Here is a 16053-nt window from a genome sequence, read left to right on the forward strand (position 1 = left end):
CACGATGGCTTTGCAAACCTTATTCTCACAGAACGTGCCACCTTAATCAGGGCACAGGTGCCCTCGTCTGAAGAGTTTAATTGACTCACATTGGAGACAACAGACGACAGATACCAGAATTCTCCCTCAGTGCTGGATTTTTGTGAAATTCGCTTTGAATTGGATGCACGCAGAATGATTTTTTTTCTGGCAAAACTCATTTTGTTCCATATAAGATTACCACATTATAAGAATTCTTTAAGTTACCGTGGTTATTTTCAACCAAACGTCGCACAGAGAGGGGGGGGAAGAAAACATTTGCAGCCGTTGTAATTGCGGCGTAGCCCCAGTGCGGGACAGGGCAGGTGTTGTAGTCCTTTCCTGCCGATTTAACGTTGGACCAAATGGGGAGAGGGACTACAACTCCCAGAGTGCAGCACGTTGCACAGGTGCCCTTGATTGACAGTTGCCTGTTGAAGCGTGAGGATGAGAGACAAGGTGGGTGTGAGATAGCAGCAGCTGGGGCCTCTTACACAAGGGCAACCCTGACAGGGCAGAGACAGGGTTTGTATTGCATTTATATATTTCATTGATTTAAATCATTTGCAATATAAATGATTTGGCGTGACGACAGACCGATGGTCATTGCCATAAGTTGGGGAAAAGCAACATTTCCATTCCTAGCTGCACCATTGGGCACTGATGATGGCAGCACAGAACCCAGACAGGATCAGAGGCCCCATTCCTGGTACTGAAAAGAAAGCTGAATATACATATATATATATATGCACCAAATTTTACTGAGATTTATTTAGTTTATTTCAGCCGTAGCACTGAGGGGGTTCTATAATTGTTTGCAATGTCCCTGGGATAGAGGGGGATATAATCAATAGTGATAGGGGCTCTACAATTGGATACAGTTTCCCTGGGTCAAAGAGGAATAAAATTAACAGAGATAGTGGCTGTACAATTGGATATAGTCGGACAGATTTCCAGTTTAATGCCCGGTTGTAGATCTGATGTTGCAGACCAGCTGCCTGTTACAGCAATGCCCTGATTTTCATTTCTATTGAAACAAATGGAAGTGAAAATCGGGCGGTTGCTATAACGGGCGACAGATCCGCCAGTTTTATGAGGCAAGTTGAAAATCTCACCCCAGTGTCCTTGAGTTAAAGAGGGTTAAAGTCAATCAAAGTCAAAAAAGGATAAACCCAGCAACTACAGGGCTAGTCAGTTTAACCTTGGTAGTGGGGAAACTTTTAGGAACGATAATCCGGGACAAAATTATCAGTCACTTGGACAAGTGTGGATTAATTAAGGAAAGCCATCATGGATTTGTTAAAGGCAAATTGTGTTTAACCAACTTGATTGAGTTTTTTGATGAGGTAACAGAGAGGGTCGATGAGGGCAATGCGGTTGATGTGTATATGGACTTCCAAAAGGCTTTTGATAAAGTGCCACATAATAAGGTTGTCATCAAAGTTGAAGCCCGTGGAATAAAGGGGGCAGTGGCAGCATGGATACGAAAATGGCTAAGTGATAGGAAACAGACAGTAGTGGTGAACGGTTGTTTTTCGGACTGGAGGGATGTGTACAGTGGTGGTGCCCAGGGGTCGGTACTAGGACCACTGCTTTTTTTTTATATATGTTAATGACTTGGACTTGGGTGCACAGGGCACAATTTCAAAATTTGAAAAAGACACAAAACTTGGAAGGGTAGTGAACAGTGAGGAGGATAGTGATAGACTTCAAGAGGACATAGACAGGGTGGTAGAATAGGCGAACATGTGACAGATGAAATTCAACGCAGGAAAATGCCAAGTGATACATTTCGGTAGGAAGAACGAGGAGAGGCAATATAAACTAAAGGATACAATTCTAAAAGGGGATGCAGGAACAGAGAGATCTGGGGGTATATGTGCACAAATCGTTGAAGGTGGCAGGGCAGGTTGAGAAAGCGGTTATGAAAGCATACGGGATCCTGGGCTTAATAAATAGAGACATAGTGTACAAAAGCAAGGAGGTTACGTTGAACCTTTATAAAACACTGGTTCGGCCACAACTGGAGTATTGTGTCCAGTTCTGTGCTCCTCGCTTTAGGAAGGATGTAAAGTCCTTAGAGACAGTGCAGAAGATATTTACTAGAATGATTCCAGGGATGAGGGACTTCAGTTACTTGCATAGATTGGAGAAGCTGGGGTCGTTCTCCTTAGAGCAGAGAAGGTTGCGAGGAGATTTGATAGAGGTATTCAAAATCATGAAGGGTCTGGACAGAGTAGATAGAGAGAAACTGTTCCCATTGGCGGAGGGGTCAAGTACCAGAGGACATAGATTTAAGGTGATTGGCAAAAGAACCAAAGGCGACATGAGGAAAAACTTTTTTACAAAGTGTTGGCCAGGGGCTGCAGAAACTATTGAGTTTATTCTGAACTGCTGACACACAGGGAAAAACAACTTTTGAACTGAAGTAACCTGAGTTCAGTCGCTGGCCTGAGCTGGCTGGAACCAGTTTGAATTAGCTAAGTTTTGTGAAAGACAAAGGAGATGTGATAAGACACAAGTCCTTATTTAGAAAAGGAGTAATGAGGTAATGCTACCTAAGTCCTTGGGACAGAGCCAATGAGGAGAAGACACGGACTAGGCGAGCAAGCCTAAACCAAAGGGAGAGAGACAGCACAACTTGAAGAGATAAGATTCCGAATAAAAATGAAGAATCTGGGGCGTGGAGCCAGAGCGAAGACTCCGGAGACCAACCATCGCAGAAGTGGAAGGACCTACGTCAGGGACGTAGAGATGACGTCAAAAGAGAGAGAGAACGGAATGCCTGGCCAGCGTCAGCTCTCCTTTTCGGGTATTAGCCTTTATATTCTGTGACCACTCAGGGAGTGTCAGAGAAACCTAGTGGGTGTGCGTTTAGATCCTAGTTTGGGTATAAAACTGTATAACCTGGTGCAAACTGCATGTCTATATCTAACCAGACGTATAAGCTATATGTATATGATCTAACGACGTGAATAAAGCGAATTGAGAGTTAAGAGAGAATTGACTCTTCTCCTCTTTGTACTAAGCCAATAACCATAACCAGTGACCTCCGGTCAACAAAAGCGTGTGGTTGTGACCTGGAATGCACTGCCTGAGGGGGTGGTGGAGGCAGATTCAATTATGGCTTTCAAAAGGGAATTGGATAAGTACTTGAAGGGAAAAAAATTGCAGGGCTACGGGGATAGGGCAGGGGAGTGGGACTAGCTGGATTGCTCTTGCAGAGAACCGGCACGGACTCGACGGGCCAAATGGCCTCCTTCTGTGCTGAATCATTCTATAATTCTACGATTCTAGGTCATCCCTGCTGTCTACCATCTAGGGAACTTTGTTGTATTGTAGACACTGGGGACAACAGGAAAGGGCTCACCCAAGCATGGTTGAATATCTTCCCAAGACTGTCAAGGTTCACACATTAAGATTGGTCACTTTTAGGTGAGGTGCTGCAGGTTCAGGTCAGAATCTTCAAGAACTGAGCGAATAAAAGGGAAAAAGTAGGACAAAAAAATCGTTCTAGTTTTCATTGTATTTACCTGAGGGAAGAAGGTTTTTAACAACAATATTATTTAATTCAATTAATAATCAAACAGTACAAAAGGCCTGGTATGAAATACTGTGTATTGCATCTATTAAAGTTAATTTTTAAAAATTGTATCCAACTTGCAGCAGACTAGAGTCAGCCTTGGCTCAGTGTTAGCACTCCCAGCTCTGTGTCACAAGGTCATGAGTTTGAGCCCCACTTCAGAGACTTGAGCACATAATCTTGGCTGACACTCCCAATGCAGTACTGAGGGAGTGCTGCACTGTCGGAGGTGCCGTCTTTCAGATGAGGCATTAAACCGAGGCCCCGTCTGCCCTCTGAGGTGGACGTAAAAGATCCCTTGGCACTATTTCAAGGAAAAGCAGGGAGGTTCTCCCTGGTGTCCAGGTCAATATTTATCTCTTAACTAACACCACTTAAACAAATTATCTGGTCATTTATTTCAATGCTGTTTGTGGGACCTTGCTCTGTGCAAATTGGCTGCCGCACTTCCTACAGTACAACAATGACTACACTTCAAAAGTACTTCATTTGCTGTAAAGCACTTTTGGACGGCCTGAGGTCGGGAAAGGCACTGTATAAATGCAAGTTCTTTCTTTAGAGGATGATTTTACTACTTACTTGCACTTCCTATGCACCATCCGCCACCGTGCACGTAAACAACCGCTCGCCTCAGTCCCAGATTCCGGCTGCTCGGCACATAGACGCGAACTGGGACCTTGTTAAATGTGGTGTCCATCACAGTGACATTTTCGTCAGAGGCAGGGGCCACTGTCTCTGCTGCAGTGAGAACCATCATCACCTCCATGTAATGTTTGAGCCCAATGAGTTCAGTCAGTTCTGCCTAGATTTAGACAAAGAGAAGCAGATATTCAGGTTACCCCAACCATTAGAACAAATGCATTAACTTCCTCCAGCCCTAGAAGCCTCCGAGATCTCTGCACTCCTTCAATTCTGGCCTCATGCGCATCCCCGATTTTCATCACTCCACCATTGGCAACCATGCCTTCAGATGCCTAGGCCCTAAGTTCTGGAATTCCCTCCCTAAACCTGTCCACCTCTCTATCACTCTCTCCTTTAAGTCGCTCCTTAAAACCAACTCTTTGACCAAGTTTTTGATCATCTGTTCTAATGTCTCATTATGTTGCTTGGTGACAAATTCTGTTTGATAATCGCTCCTGTGAAACGCCTTGGGATGTTTTACTAAGCTATATAAATGCAAGTTATTGTTGTTGTCGTCCTTTTGGGAACAGTGCTAAAACCACTCACCAGAAGATTGAGAGACATTGTGGTTTGTTTCGCGACACAAAAATTTAAACAAAAATGGGGCAATTTTAACCTAACTTGCCTGGTGGGAAAGTGATGGGATCGGGGCAACGTTGGTTTACACCCGGCCTGATTTTATGAGCAATATTAGTTGGGGTGTAAATCCAGCATTCCATCATGTCCGACCCCCATCGTTATCTTCGACCCCCTCCACGATCTTCGACCACCCGCCACAATCTACCACCTCTCCACGATGTCCGACCCACCCAAGATTTCCGACCCCCACCCCACGATCTCAGAACCCCCAATGTCCAACCTCCTCAAGGTCCGACCCCCCCCACCGACTCAGCCCCTGATGACCTCCCCCAATGACCGCCAACCCTGATGACCAACCCCCCACCGAATGAATCCCCGACCGTGACCCCCCGCCCCGGATGACCAACCTACTCTCGGATAACCGACTCCCTGATGACCCCTGACCCCCGATGACCACCGACCCTGACCACCCCCCACCCCGATGACTGACTCCCCCATGACTCCCAACTCCTCCCGATGACTGATCCGATGACTGACCCCTGATAACCCCCAGCCCTGACCCCCCCTTACCCCCTCCCCCCCCGCCCCCCCCCCCCCCCCCCGGCCACCTGCTGGCCTCCGCTCCCTGGCCACTCTCGCGTCCAACTGACAGCCAACCTCTCAATCCGGCTAGCCTGTCGGGCGGGAAACCTACAGAAAAAAAACGAAAGGCATCCTTACGTCAAGATCGTAAGGACGTCCGGGAAACCTTCCGGGTTTCTCGTCAGGAATTCCCTCCCCCAACCCTCTGCCCGGCTCCCCGTTAAAATTTACCCCTTCTTCTCTGTTGACTGTTCTCTGTTGATTGTGGCATCAATTTGCTAAGCAGCAGACCCTGAAGTAATTGAATGACTGAGCTGTGGTACATTACATACTGCCCGATCCATACATGTGCAATCCTGATGTTTGCATATTGCTGGCAGATCCCTGATTAATACAGATCACTAGCGTCCATCACTTTTGCCCCTCACAAATGTCATGCTGTTTCTGCCCTTTGTTATGGAGGATGTTTGTTTATTCAAAGACCTGTAATAGGATCCTGTGTTCATATCAGCCAAGAGCTAGATATAAATTGGGCTTATGCTAGTTCATAGTTTGTGGTTTGCTAAATCAGCGGTATTGGAATGTAATCTGTCATTGCCATTCGAATGTCCCGCAGATCGCTCTGTGTGAATGAGGCTACTTTTAGATTAACTGGTACCAGTGAGGGAGTCTCACTTATCTCAGGCCTGGGATGTTTTTCGACCTTGTCCGAAATAAGGATCCATGCATTAGGTAGCTGCAAAACAACACTCCCTACACCTGCTTACCCCAGAATTCAGCTTATCATATCGCTTTGCTTGATTCATAATAAAGCATACATTTTCATACAGGAAATTAATAACATAAACGAATGATCAAGGATAAACTCATTTGAAAAGCTCATTGTTCTAATTCTAGCTAGCAAAATGGGCCACTTATATTAACCCTTGGTTTACCATACTGCCATTTTGTTATGGAGGCATCTTATTGAGCTACTGAAAGCTTACTACATATGCATTTCATTAGAGGGGCACCTCGTAGGTATTCTCACCAGTGCTGCTGATTCCTGGAAACATTGGACTCAATTTTAGCCCCCAAGTCCGGTAGGTTGGGGGAGGCGGGGGGGCAATCAAAATCGCGGTTTGATGGAGCGGGAACGATTCCCGACTCCAACCCGCCGACTTCCACGTTTAACCCAGACGCATCTGGGTGCGTGTACGCTTCAGAAGGCCGAATGTCGCAGCGGGCCGATATTTAAAGCAGTAATTAAGGGAGTTGAACTTGTTAAAAGTATTTAATTTTATGTTGATTGAGGCAAGGAAAGGATTTTAACGTTTCCCGCGGCCTCTGAAAAACGCCATGGAAATGGAGGCGAGTTGCAGCCGGGAGCCGTTTTGACCTTTAAACCAGTGTTTGACAGATGGGGATAAAAGGTGAGTTTTTGCAGCAGGGCAGCAGTTCCCTCAGACAAGCCTTTCACTGAGAGTTCTTTGTGTTTCGACTCAGATTTTTTTTGGTCACACTCAGAATTCTTGTGTTCAGACATATTTACCTACTTTTTGGACCCGCTCAAACTGACATCTTCAGGATGGAGGACGCAATGATTGTATTCAGCAGTACATCTGAGGAGGAGGCACATCACCATCCTCGGCAGGCACGGCGTGCAGTTCCAGGACTTGCAGCTCCACAAGACAGAGGTGCGCCACAAGGACCTGCAGAAGAGCAGAGAGGGGAACAATGGAGGGCCGACATCGCAGGAGGCACTGCAGACAGAGGCTGAGCTTCCTGGACCTCTCTGAGGAGCAGTGCCTACAAAGGCTCAAACTGAGTCGCCAGCTGGTCGCAGACATCTGCAGGCTCCTTCATGCAGAGCTGCTCCCAGCTGGGCCTGGTGGCCACACATTTCCCATCACAGTTAAAGTCACCACTGCCCTGAATTTCTTCACCTCCAGATCCTCCCAGGACGCCACCGGTGACATCGCCGGGGACTCTCAATTGTCTGTACATAAGTGTATATGACAGATCAAGGATGGCTTGTTTTGCAGGGCGCCCGACATCAACTTCCCCATCAACGACATCAGCCAGACTGAGAGGCAGTGCGTTTCAACCATCTGGCTGGCTTCCCACAGGTACATGGCGCAATTGGTTGCACCCATGTAGCAATCCGAGCACCTCCACATGAGGCAGGAATGTTCATCAATAGAAAGGGATATCACTCCATCAACGGGCAGCTGGTTTGCCACCACCAGAAGAGATTTGTGCAGGTGTGTGCCAGATTCCCTGGCAGCTGCCATGATTCCTTCATTCTGCGTGAATCCGACATCCCATGCCTCTTCCAAGTACAAAACAGACTTAAGGGCTGGCTCCTTGGAGGCCATTGATACCCCCTGCAGACGTGGCTCACGACACCTTTGAGAAACCCCACCAGCGAGGCACAGCATTGGTACAACAATAGTCACATCACCACCAGGTCTGTCATTGAACAAGCCATAGGACTGCACAAGATGCTCTTCAGGTGTCTGGTTCGATCTGGGGGAGCCCTTCAATACCCACCAGCATGAGTGGGTAGAATAATAGTCGTCTCTTGTGTCCTGCACAACATCGCTCAACAGAGAGGGTTACCAGTGCATGAGGCCTCATGAAGCATTCACATCTGCATCGACATTGAGGAGGTGGAGGAGGAGGAGGAGCAGGGCGGCGATGTGCAACCCATCGGCAAAGCAGCAACACACCTGGCTGCTCGTGATGCCAGGGAGTCACTCATATTTGATAGATTCTCATATGGAGATCGGCAAAGTGTAGATAGTCAAGTTCTCATCTGGAATGACCACCACCAACACCATCCCCCCTCCATCCCCCACCCCTTGCACAAAACATTCCTACAACCACACATACACCCAGTGTAAACGCACCCACTGAGTGGCATCAAGGCTCGCCATTCATGATGAAGCACATGAAAGGGCGCTTTCACCAAAGGGACTCAAGAATGGGCAAGACGTGGCAGTGGTGGTGAGGATTATAACGTTTAATGTGCATTTAACAAAAACCAAATATAAATGAAAAACATGACATTCTGTCTGACACCCTTGTGCATCCCCTTCGTGATCACAAATCCTTAGCCTTTCTCTTCCTACTACTTCTACGTGGTGCATCCCCCGTGGCTGCTGCAGAGTAAGTGGCAGGTTGCTCATGTTCATGCCCTGATTGCTTAGGCGCTTTCGGCCAATGCCCTCTGGGTTTTGGAGCCCGTGAGGGCCCCTCCAAAGACTGCTCCACCTGCACCTGCGCAGGGCAGACTCGGCCATCTGGAGAGGAGGCAGCATTGCGGGTACTGGTTGAGAGGGGGGCAACGGGTGCGATGTTGAGACGTGGGAGCCCTTTGAGATAAGGCGGCAGAATGTAGTTCGCCCTGAGTCCGCACGGTCGATGTCACGGCCTGAAGGGACTCAATTGTGAGCCGTGCTTGAAGCTCAATGGAGGCTGCCATTCTCTCCATCGCAGACATTCCCGCACTTACCTGTGTCCCAATTCCACTCATGCTGGAGGTGTTCTCCTCCATCCTTTCCACTATTGTGGCACGTTTTCCAGTACCTCGCAAAGGTGCTGCTGTCCCTCGATCATTCTCCTTTTAAAGGATGGCCCCCGGGGGTTCAGCATCTGCGTCCAGCTGAGCAGAGCCTGGAGAGGAGTGCTCCCACCGACGCGGACTCTCCACAGCTGCCCCCGCCACCAGTATCTGTTCGTGCTCACTCGTGTGTGGTGACTCACCAGGTGACAACCCAACTAAGTGTATAATAGGACCCACCAAGGGGTGAGTATCTGCGCTGGTGGATGGCTCACTATGATGTGACGGTGCACCCCCAGAGGCCGGGAGCTCCTCTGAGGAATCGCCCTCTTTCACCCCTTCTGTCCTTGAAGGGCCTGGAAGAGATCAGAAGGCAATATTAAGAATCATCACAGATGTGTAACGTTGCGACGAGCATACTGAGGTGTGCAACATGTCAATCATTAATAACATCAATCCATGTTGTGTGTGAGGGATGTTAAAGTTCTGTCAGCAGACGTTTGCAGGGTGCCTGTCTCGGCATCCCTGAGGGACAGGCACTCGACCATCCAGCTGATTTCCAAGACCTCCTCCTCTGCCCCTGTGAGGACCACTATTTGTTGTGCCCCTCCAGTCCTTACCCTCTGCCTTGCATTCTGAGCTCTCTTCTCCTACAAGGGGAGAAAGTACAGACGTGAGTGAGTGAGGGTGAAGTGGTCCCCCAATGGATGAATTGCTTTGGTTGAGGCTGACAATGAAAAAGCCATGCATCAGAGGCAGACTACACGACACATTGATCACATTGGATCAGGATTGGGGTGAGTGGGAGCGATGGGTTCACAAAAGGGGAGGTGAGGACGTGCACAGAAAGTGAAGGTAAGTTGACCATGAGCCTTAAGCAGGCGTGAGGAGCGATGTGATGGAGTCGGCTTCGCAGGTCAGAGTGTGGGGGGAGGGGGTGGGGGGGCGATGTGATGGAGTCGGCTTCGCAGGTCAGAGTGTGGGGGGAGGGGGTGGGGGGGCGATGTGATGGAGTCGGCTTCGCAGGTCAGAGTGTGGGGGGAGGGGGTGGGGGGGCGATGTGATGGAGTCGGCTTCGCAGGTCAGAGTGTGGGGGGAGGGGGTGGGGGGGCGATGTGATGGAGTCGGCTTCGCAGGTCAGAGTGTGGGGGGAGGGGGTGGGGGGGCGATGTGATGGAGTCGGCTTCGCAGGTCAGAGTGTGGGGGGAGGGGGTGGGGGGGCGATGTGATGGAGTCGGCTTCGCAGGTCAGAGTGTGGGGGGAGGGGGTGGGGGGGCGATGTGATGGAGTCGGCTTCGCAGGTCAGAGTGTGGGGGGAGGGGGTGGGGGGGCGATGTGATGGAGTCGGCTTCGCAGGTCAGAGTGTGGGGGGAGGGGGTGGGGGGGCGATGTGATGGAGTCGGCTTCGCAGGGCAGAGTGTGGGGGGAGGGGGTGGGGGGGCGATGTGCACCACGGAAAGCAGTTGAATCAGGAACTGTACTCACTTTTGCTGACCTACACTGGACCCACCTCGAGGGAGGCCTTCTTGGCGGCAGAAGCAGGGCGCTTCCTCCCATCAGCCGGGTACAGCGTCTCCCTCCTCCTCCTCACCCCAGCCAGTAGCAACTCAAGTGCGGAATCACTGAACCGTGTTGCTGGCTTTTTCTTCTGCTGCTGCTGCTCCACGTTTCGAAATTTCTTCTTTCTCCCACAAAAGCCATGCTTGCAATGGCCCATTAAATACTCCAGCTGTCAGCACGTCATCTGGGTGCGCAGTCCACCCACTGTGCAGCTTTCAGAAGGCAAACCCGGAAACCACATTAAGGGCCTTCAATTAAATCACGATCGCGTGGAGGAAGGAACGATTTTTTTTGCCAGGTTTCCCACGCACCCAATGACCCCCCCCCCACTTACATCCTGCCAACATAATAAAATCCTGCCCATTGTCTTGCACAGCCAGCTGGAATTTGAACACAAATCTGCTGGGACTTGTTCAAACCAGTCATCAGGAAACCTGTTTTTAGCCAGTCTTGCGGGCTGTTGGTTTTTAGCAAGTCCCGGCAGTTTTACATTTGCGGGGGTGTAATTGGGCGGGAGCGCAGAACGGGCAATAGCGCATCAGCAACCTATTTTACACCCCGCCCAAGATAAATTTCACCCCTTTGGTTCTTGGGGACGGGGGGCAGCATGACACCGCGCTTCCGGGTACTCGGAGGCACTAGTGGAACGTAAGAGCAGCTTAAAGACAGAGAGGTGAAATTCCTCTTTTGATGTAAAATGTGAGAATGCCTTTTTCCCAATCCATCAATGAAATCGCATTCTCAGAAAGTGCACTCTTCAAAACCGGTTAGTAGGTGGTTAAAGAGAAAGACCAGCATTCTCCCATTTTCTGCTATGAAATGTTTCTGATATTCCAATTGGAATTGTATAGGAACATAGGAAGGTGTTGACTCTTGGCCAGGTTCCAGTTCCAGGGTCTCTGGGCATTCTTTGGTACCTCACCCCAAGTGGCCATTATTCATGCTTGAGCCTTGATACTGAGGGGTAAATTTTAACTGAGAGCCGGGAAGGGAGTGGCGGGGGTGGGGGTGGGGGGGTGGGAAGATTTCCAGGTGCGAAACCCAGAAGGTAAGTGGGCGGTGAGGCCCATCAATTTCACTTCTGGGTTTCGCGCCCAGCAGCCAGCTTGATTGACAGGCTGGCTGGCTGTCAGCCAGGAAGGCCTGCTACAGCAGGCCACAGCTGGGGATCAGAGAGGGGAAGGGAAGGATCGTAGGCCGGGGAGAAGATCGGGGGGCAGGGGGGTGGGAGAAGATCAGGGGGGCAGGAAGAAGATTGGGGGGGGTTGCTGATGAAGAGGCCGGGGGCTGATGAAGTGATCAGAGGTCACTGGAGGCTGGACTAAGAACCAGAAGTAGGTGGGGTCCATAATGGGGGGGGGGGGTTCCACCATTGGGGGAGGGGGCATCATCGAGGTGTGGGGAGGGAGGGGGGCGTTGGCGGCCGGTTTGTGTAGGTCCTGTCAGCCAGGTGAGCTTGTTGGACCTGGAAAAAGCACTCCTGCTCTTCCGGGCCCACAAGCAGTGCAATCAAGGCCCTTCCCTCCTGCTTTCACCTGACGTGAATGGGAAACTCAAACAGGTAAGGTTAAATTCATTTTATTATTTCAATACACGAAGTATCTCAATGAGGTACATTGCCCTTTTAAGTATTGGCCCACCGGATTTAAGTGGGGGCGGAACTTCCTGGTTTCTGCCCTCCATATGCAGACAAACCTGCCCGGGTTAAAACCAGAAGCAAGTGTTTGAGCCGGGATGCTGTCCCGCTCTGAAAACGGAGTATTTTTATTCCCCACCTGCCCCCAACCCGCATGTTTCTGGGGGTTAAAATTTACCTCTGTGTGTCGGTAGCCTGTTTGACTGTGGGAGGCATCAGCCTGACCCTGTCCTCACCTGAAACCTGCACACGTGTACTTCTAACTGGGATCAATGGATAGTGAGCAGGAGCGGGTGATAGACTTCCCCCTCCCCCTCCCTAACCCGGAACACTGAGGCCAGTTGTACTTACTTCAGTTTAATGCAGCACAGATCGAGAATCAAACTGGTCACTGCATGGTCTTTCTGGTGTTGTATTAAAAAGGGTGGAACATAGGAGCATAGAAACAGGAGTGGGTCATTCAGCCCCTCGAGCCTATTCCACTATTCAGTTAGATCATGGCTGATCTTTACCTCAACTCCATTTACCTGCCTTTGTTCCATATTCCTTGATATCCAACAAAAATTTATTGATCTCAGTCTTAAATATGCACATCCCCTGTCAATGCTGAGTCAATTGATCACAGCCACGGCAGTGATAGGGGTGGAACATTTGGCTTAATTTCCCTTGGGTTTGGGAAGGGAAAATTGACCCGGGGTCCTGCTCTTGATCCCTCTGCTGCAGACCCTACTGGTAGAGTGGCGAGTGTGCGTGTTAGGTGAGGGGATCATCGGGCTCTGCTGCAATGTCCTTGTGGTCGAATATCCTGTTGTCTTGGCTTGCAAGGGAAGAATGGCTACTCAGGCAAAGTACCAGAGAGTAACCAGAGCCCTTGGAACCACACCCCAGCAAGGAGTCAACCCGTCAGAAGAGGAGTGATGCCAATGCGATACGATTCCCCAATGGTACTTTACTGATCTAAGCCACGCCATCACTGGAGAAGCAGAAAGTGGCCCCCTGGCACATCCTCACAGTGCTGGGGCGAATCACCTCCTAGCAGCTTGCGATATGGCACCATTAGCAGAGACACCAATAGCCCACTCAGCTTTGGTATAATCCATTAAACAAGACGTGGGGACAAATTCAGAAGGTTTCGAAAAGGTTTCACATTTCATTCCCCTTGCGATGACGCAGTCATATTACAGATTCGAATTTGAGATCAGTACTGGCTCGTGGTGACGCAGGGTTGGCAGACCCAAGTTATACTGTTGACTACACACCATTCTCTGGTCAGGGCAAACGGGGTTCTGCGCATGTGTGTAAGCTTTGCTCAGTAGCAATCAAATTAAATATTAATATTTACTATCAAATGTAATGTTAGTCAAAGGTTAGACATGACATTTAAAAGGCTCCCAGGCAGCCCGTTATATACTGCACCATGAAGCTGAAGTGATAGGGTACTACCTCATCAAAGTGACCTCACAGTTGCGTAAATTGGTCATAAGGTCAGAAATGGGGATGTTCGCTGATGATTGCACAGTGTTCAGTTCCATTCGCAACCCCTCAGATAATGAAGCAGTCCGAGCCTGCATGCAGCAAGACCTGGACAACATCCAGGCTTGGGCTGATAAGTGGCAAGTAACATTCGCGCCAGATAAGTGCCAGGCAATGACCATCTCCAACAAGAGAGAGTCTAACCATCTCCCCTTGACATTCAATGGCATTACCATCGCCGAATCCCCCACCATCAACATCCTGGGGGTCACCATTGACCAGAAACTTAACTGGACCAGCCATATAAATACTGTGGCTACGAGAGCAGGTCAGAGGCTGGGTATTCTGCGGCGAGTGACTCACCTCCTGACTCCCCAAAGCCTTTCCACTATCTACAAGGCACAAGTCAGGAGTGTGATGGAATACTCTCCACTTGCCTGGATGAGTGCAGCTCCAACAACACTCAAGAAGCTCGACACCATCCAAGATAAAGCAGCCCGCTTGATTGGCACCCCATCCACCACCCTAAACATTCACTCCCTTCACCACCGGCGCACTGTGGCTGCAGTGTGCACCATCCACAGGATGCACTGCAGCAACTCGCCAAGGCTTCTTCGACAGCACCTCCCAAACCCGCGACCTCTACCACCTAGAAGGACAAGGGCAGCAGGCGCATGGGAACAACACCACCTGCACGTTCCCCTCCAAGTCACACACCATCCCGACTTGGAAATATATCGCCGTTCCTTCATTGTCGCTGGGTCAAAATCCTGGAACTCCCTTCCTAACAGCATTGTGGGAGAACCGTCACCACACGGACTGCAGCGGTTCAAGAAGGCGGCTCACCACCACCTTCTCGAGGGCAATTAGGGATGGGCAATAAATGCCGGCCTTGCCAGCGACGCCCACATCCCGTGAACGAATTTTTAAAAAATTGGATTTGGACGACGTACCGCCCAAGTTATACCACACATTTTGGGCTGACATGATGTCAAAATTGCTAAACATTACTGCAAACATGTGGTATAGAAGGACTATTGTATGGCAGCCCTGGATCAAGCATCTGTGCGTCTTTGTTGCAGTTAACTAACATTATGACAACAGTCCTGCAATGCAGGAGAAGCTAATCCTCGGATTGATGAATAACTATCTTTTTATGCAGCAACACGGCTCTCAATTGGACTTCAAAATCAATGATTGCTTCATCAACGGCTGCCAATCAATTTGATCTTATTGTACCAAAATTGATGCATTGTCAAGAAATGTTGTGAGATCCTCGGTGGCATTCAACGTAAAGATTTCCAATCTAATTGGACATTATTGTAAAAATGTTATCTTCAAGAGTGCAGATAAGATTTATACAACTGTTTAATTTCATAACAAAGTTCTTTAGAATGCTTGCTTGGGTAACAATTAGATTTTTTATGCTGCATGTGTGATTCTGTTAAGCTGTGTTTAAAGAGATGCTGGGGATGAAATTAGTCCTTGGTGGTAGCGCAAAACAGGCCATGACGAACCTGCCGCTCGTTTCATATCTTGCTCTATTTTCATTTCCAGCGCAGCGTGAAATGGGTCGCCAATTCACTATCACCCATTGTGCACTACCATCAAAGACCAATTTCACTCCCACTGTCCTTTTCACCTTTGAATAACAGAATAAAAGAACGTCACAGCTCACAAACCAACCATTCAATCCATCAAGTCCGCGCTGGTGTTTTTCTCCAAATGAGTCACCTAATCTAACTCGGCTGTCCTGCTTGCTCTCCCTGCACTTCAATATTCCTCTTTTTCAAGCAACTATCTAGATCCCTTTTGAAAGAATTTGCAGCTAGTGATTGAATGCACAATTCCTTGCACACTGAGAGGTCCTTAACCTTGACCCGACGGTGAAGGGAGACACGCACCACAGGCAGAGGGTGAAACAAATGGAAAGCAAATGAAGAAGCCGAGGGACAAGTTACTCCTTTGAAATCTAAGGGCGATAAATATAAGATAGTCACTAATAAATCCAATAAGGAATTCAGGAGAGACTTCTTTACCCAGAGAGTGGTTAGAATGTGGAATTCGCTACCACAAGGAGTAGTTGAGTCGAATAGCATAGATGCATTTAAGGGGAAGCTAGATAAACACGAGAGAGAAAGGAATAGAAGGTTATGCTGATAGGGTTAGATGAAATAGAGTGGGACGAAGCTCGTGTGGAGCATAAACTTGGGATAGACCAGTTGGGCCGAACGGCCTGTTTCTGTGCTATAAATTCTATGTAGTTTCACACTTCAAAGGGGCATTAGATAGGGAGAGGCCTTGGAGCAAGTTTCTTACCAGTTTTACTCACCTACGAGTGAAGCTGAATAAAGCTGTTTTAATAATGTAGGCCAGATCTCGGGAGAGCAACACTGA

At 49.0% G+C, this 16053-nt stretch overlaps 1 protein-coding gene across 3 annotated transcripts in view; it reads right to left on the reverse strand.

The window, feature by feature from the left end:
• The window catches only part of aadac (arylacetamide deacetylase), a 60717-nt gene that overhangs the window by 12753 nt on the left and 31911 nt on the right, over positions 1-16053 (reverse strand). For 2 of the 3 annotated variants that reach the window (XM_067994967.1, XM_067994963.1), the window contains exon 3: positions 4181-4403. In XM_067994967.1, coding sequence (XP_067851068.1) covers positions 4181-4367 — 187 coding nt within the window. In that variant the 5' untranslated portion in view covers positions 4368-4403. Of the gene's footprint in view, positions 1-4180; positions 4404-10472; positions 10569-16053 lie in introns of those variants that run through there. The other variant, XM_067994966.1, reaches the window with a different exon arrangement.

Source organism: Heptranchias perlo, chromosome 13 (genome assembly GCF_035084215.1).
Source record: "Heptranchias perlo isolate sHepPer1 chromosome 13, sHepPer1.hap1, whole genome shotgun sequence".
Taxonomy (NCBI): domain Eukaryota; kingdom Metazoa; phylum Chordata; class Chondrichthyes; order Hexanchiformes; family Hexanchidae; genus Heptranchias; species Heptranchias perlo.